The 3066-nt window shown below is 44.8% G+C and overlaps 1 protein-coding gene across 2 annotated transcripts; it reads left to right on the top strand.

The window, feature by feature from the left end:
- Positions 1-599: 599 nt before the first annotated feature.
- On the top strand, positions 600-2750 carry LOC148018657 (uncharacterized). 2 transcript variants are annotated; one of them, XM_087701181.1, is made up of 3 exons: positions 600-853; positions 940-999; positions 1228-2750. In XM_087701181.1, exons 1-3 carry the CDS (start codon positions 823-825, stop codon positions 1761-1763), a joined length of 627 nt encoding a protein of 208 aa, XP_087557307.1. In that variant the 5' UTR covers positions 600-822; the 3' UTR covers positions 1764-2750. The 2 variants fall into 2 exon arrangements, with proteins under 2 accessions (XP_087557307.1, XP_087557306.1); XM_087701180.1 differs by having other exon boundaries at positions 600-999.
- The last annotated feature ends 316 nt before the right edge of the window (positions 2751-3066 follow it).

Here is a 3066-nt window from a genome sequence, read left to right as displayed (position 1 = left end):
TGGCAGGCATCTACTACATTGCAGGCAAGACGGACCAGGCAACCGCCGCCTTGGCCAGAAACCTCAATGCCATCGTTACCCTCATTGCCACCAGCATAGGCCTTGCCGTCGGGGGGCCTGTCGGCGGAATGATCGGTGGTGCTCTGGGCAAAGCCGCTGGCCTCCTTATTCAGAAGGCCATTGCGCAGTACATCAGCGACCCCAAGATCAAGGCGGATGTCGGCGATATCTCCGCCACGGAGTTCATCATCGATGTCGCCCTCGCAGGCGCAGCGGCGGGCGCCGCCAGTGCCGTGGCAGAGGCCCTGGCGGAAGCGGCTGGAATGTCAGCCATTAAGGCCTTAATCCTCTCAGAGGGACTTCCCGAATTGCCGAAATTGCTGGCCAGGCTGCCTGCCTACTTCGCCAAGGTCACACAGGAGCACACTCAATCAGCTCAGCCGCTTTCGATGTTGGCGTAATTAATAAAAAATAATCTTTAAAAAATTAAATAGGCAATCGACACTATGAAACGATACGATGTAACGGTGCGATTCAAGAGCACCGCCTATGTAACAATAGAACAATAATAATAAAAATATATATTCAGATCTGTGCACTTGTGATCGTCTTCATCAGAGTCTGTTCTGTTCTGTTTTGAAATTAATTACCTGTATTAAGCGCTCACATGGTATCAATCTAGAGCGCTCCTTTCCAAGGCCCACACGTACCCGTTGAAGACTGCTGTGCACTGTTGCTGACGAGTTGATCCGGACTGCTCATCAGACATGGCCGCTGCATCTTCCTCCTCTTACAATAAGTATTATCAGATTGAGAAATTGAATGGTTCTAACTATCTCCCTTGGAGTCTCAAGTTACAAATGATTCTTGAGAAAGCAGGACATCTTGGCGTAGTCGACGGTTCTGAACCGAACCCAGCCACCACTGTTGTACCTGCAGGACAAGCTGCTGCTGCCCAGGCCGACATTGATGCTTGGAAGAAAAAGGATTTAGAAGCCCGTACAGTAATCATACTCCATCTTGGGGATAAACAACTGCAATTGGTTCGCCAATCCAAGTCAGCCCATGAAATATGGGACATCCTGAAGCAGCAATATCAACGGACAAATGTGGTTTCAGGTGTTCTGTTACATAAGCAATTAAATGACTTAACCATGAAGTCCTTCAAATCTACTGATGCTTTTCTTGATGCTTGGTAGAAGGCATCTGATGATGTGCTGATCGCAGGTCTCACGCTTCCTGAGGAGATTCAAGTTACCACTCTCCTTGCTGCTTTACCTGAGGAGTGGCAGTCTTTTATTACCACCCACTCCAATAATGCAGCCTTAACTGTGGCCGAACTTGTTGCCCTTATACGCCAAGAGGACCAATTACGGGCACGATCTAACCCTACTGTCACTTCCCCTCTTCAAACTTCTATGGCCATGGCTGCCGGGGGATCACGTTTTCCTAATAGGTCGAGGCAGCGACCTCATGTTCGTGCTAGTCGATCCATGAACAGGCCACTATCTCGTATGGGTAATGCAAGGACATTCAGTGCCTCATCTCGCAATGTGCGAATCAATCCCAACTATAGGGGGAACAACTACAATCCCTCGTACAACCCTGCCTTATTCTGTACCTTCTGTCGGCGCAGAGGTCATGAGGAGCATGAATGCCGCACCAAACAACGGTCTCGCGGCAACCATACTCGGTCACGTAATCAGGCCAACATAACTGAGTTGGATGACTCCAACATTGATGATGATTTCTCGACTCATTAACTCTTGAGCAATCCCGATTTGCTGACACTATTTTGGCAAAGTTTGATGTGCCAGACTCATCATCTATTCACACACCTCTTCCTATACGGATTCGAGATCTCTACATATATTCAAAGTCTGGTCCAGCCAATTGGATACACACAAAAGAAACTAGATTATATAGAAGTATTCTTGGGAGTATAAGATATCTTGTATCTTGTACCCGACCAGATTTAAGTTTTGCAGCTAGGATCTTGTCTCGATTTATGCACGATCCAAAGTCGATTCATCATCAATATGCAAAGAGGCTACTTCACTACATTGCAAGAACCAAGTCCATGAGAATTGTATACCATACTAATGGACATAGAACTCTCTCAGTCCAAGGGTTTACTGATGCTGATTGGGCTTCAGATATTCTAACTCGTTGCTCTACAGGAGGATATGTGTTTACATTAGCCGGTGGTCCTATCTCTTGGAGAAGTAAATGTCAATCAACCGTAGCTTCCTCATCATGTGAAGCTGAGTATAAAGCTGCGTCTGATGCTGCTAAAGAAGCTATTTGGATCGGTAACTTCTTAAAAGAATTAAATCTACAAGTACAATTACCTCATATTATTTACTGTGATAGCATGGCAGCCATTGACGCATCAAGGAAACCAAAGCAATCTGAAAAGCTGAAGCATCTGGACATACAAGATCACTTTGTTCGTCAGAAAGTCGAAGAAGAAATCATTAGTCTAACTTATGTCAACACCAATAATAATGCTGCAGATTTTCTCACAAAAAGTTTGCAAATGGACAAGCATTACAACTGTTGCTCTATGATCGGATTGGAGATCTAACAATTTTTTATTATGGGGGGGTGTTGGCGTAATTAATAAAAAATAATCTTTAAAAAATTAAATAGGCAATCGACACTATGAAACGATACGATGTAACGGTGCGATTCAAGAGCACTGCCTATGTAACAACATAACAATAATAATAAAAAAATATGTTCAGATATGTGCACTTGTGATCGTCTTCATCAGAGTCTGTTCTGTTCTGTTTTGAAATTAAATACCTGTATTAAGCGCTCACATTCGACGCATGGTATAAGCTTATGGGGGGGCATTGGACCCATTATTCATTCCGAAGGACGACCCTTGGCTTCTTGAGGAGGTTCAGGACCCGTTATCTATCCAGGAGATGGATTGGGTGGGTTCAATCCTCGTATTGGTGTCTCTTTCCGTTAAAACACTTGCCTCAACAAATAATTAAAGTTGGATAAATAACGCTGCTGTTGCCGACGTTCATCCGAGGCGCAGCAAAGCTCTTTAGC

This window comes from Lygodium microphyllum, chromosome 20 (genome assembly GCF_053477565.2).
Source record: "Lygodium microphyllum isolate KBCC chromosome 20, Lygodium_microphyllum_v1.1.10, whole genome shotgun sequence".
NCBI lineage: Eukaryota > Viridiplantae > Streptophyta > Polypodiopsida > Schizaeales > Lygodiaceae > Lygodium > Lygodium microphyllum.
Note: the sequence above shows the minus strand (reverse complement) of the source record. Positions and strands in the feature narration are given on the sequence as shown.

Bases quoted from the DNA above. Each gene is read 5' to 3' on its own strand.
- LOC148018657 (XM_087701180.1), top strand. From the start codon at position 768: ATGGCCGCTGCATCTTCCTCCTCTTACAATAAGTATTATCAGATTGAG. The intron at 1,000-1,227 runs GTACAGTAATCA...TGCTGATCGCAG, and splicing joins GAAAAAGGATTTAGAAGCCC to GTCTCACGCTTCCTGAGGAG.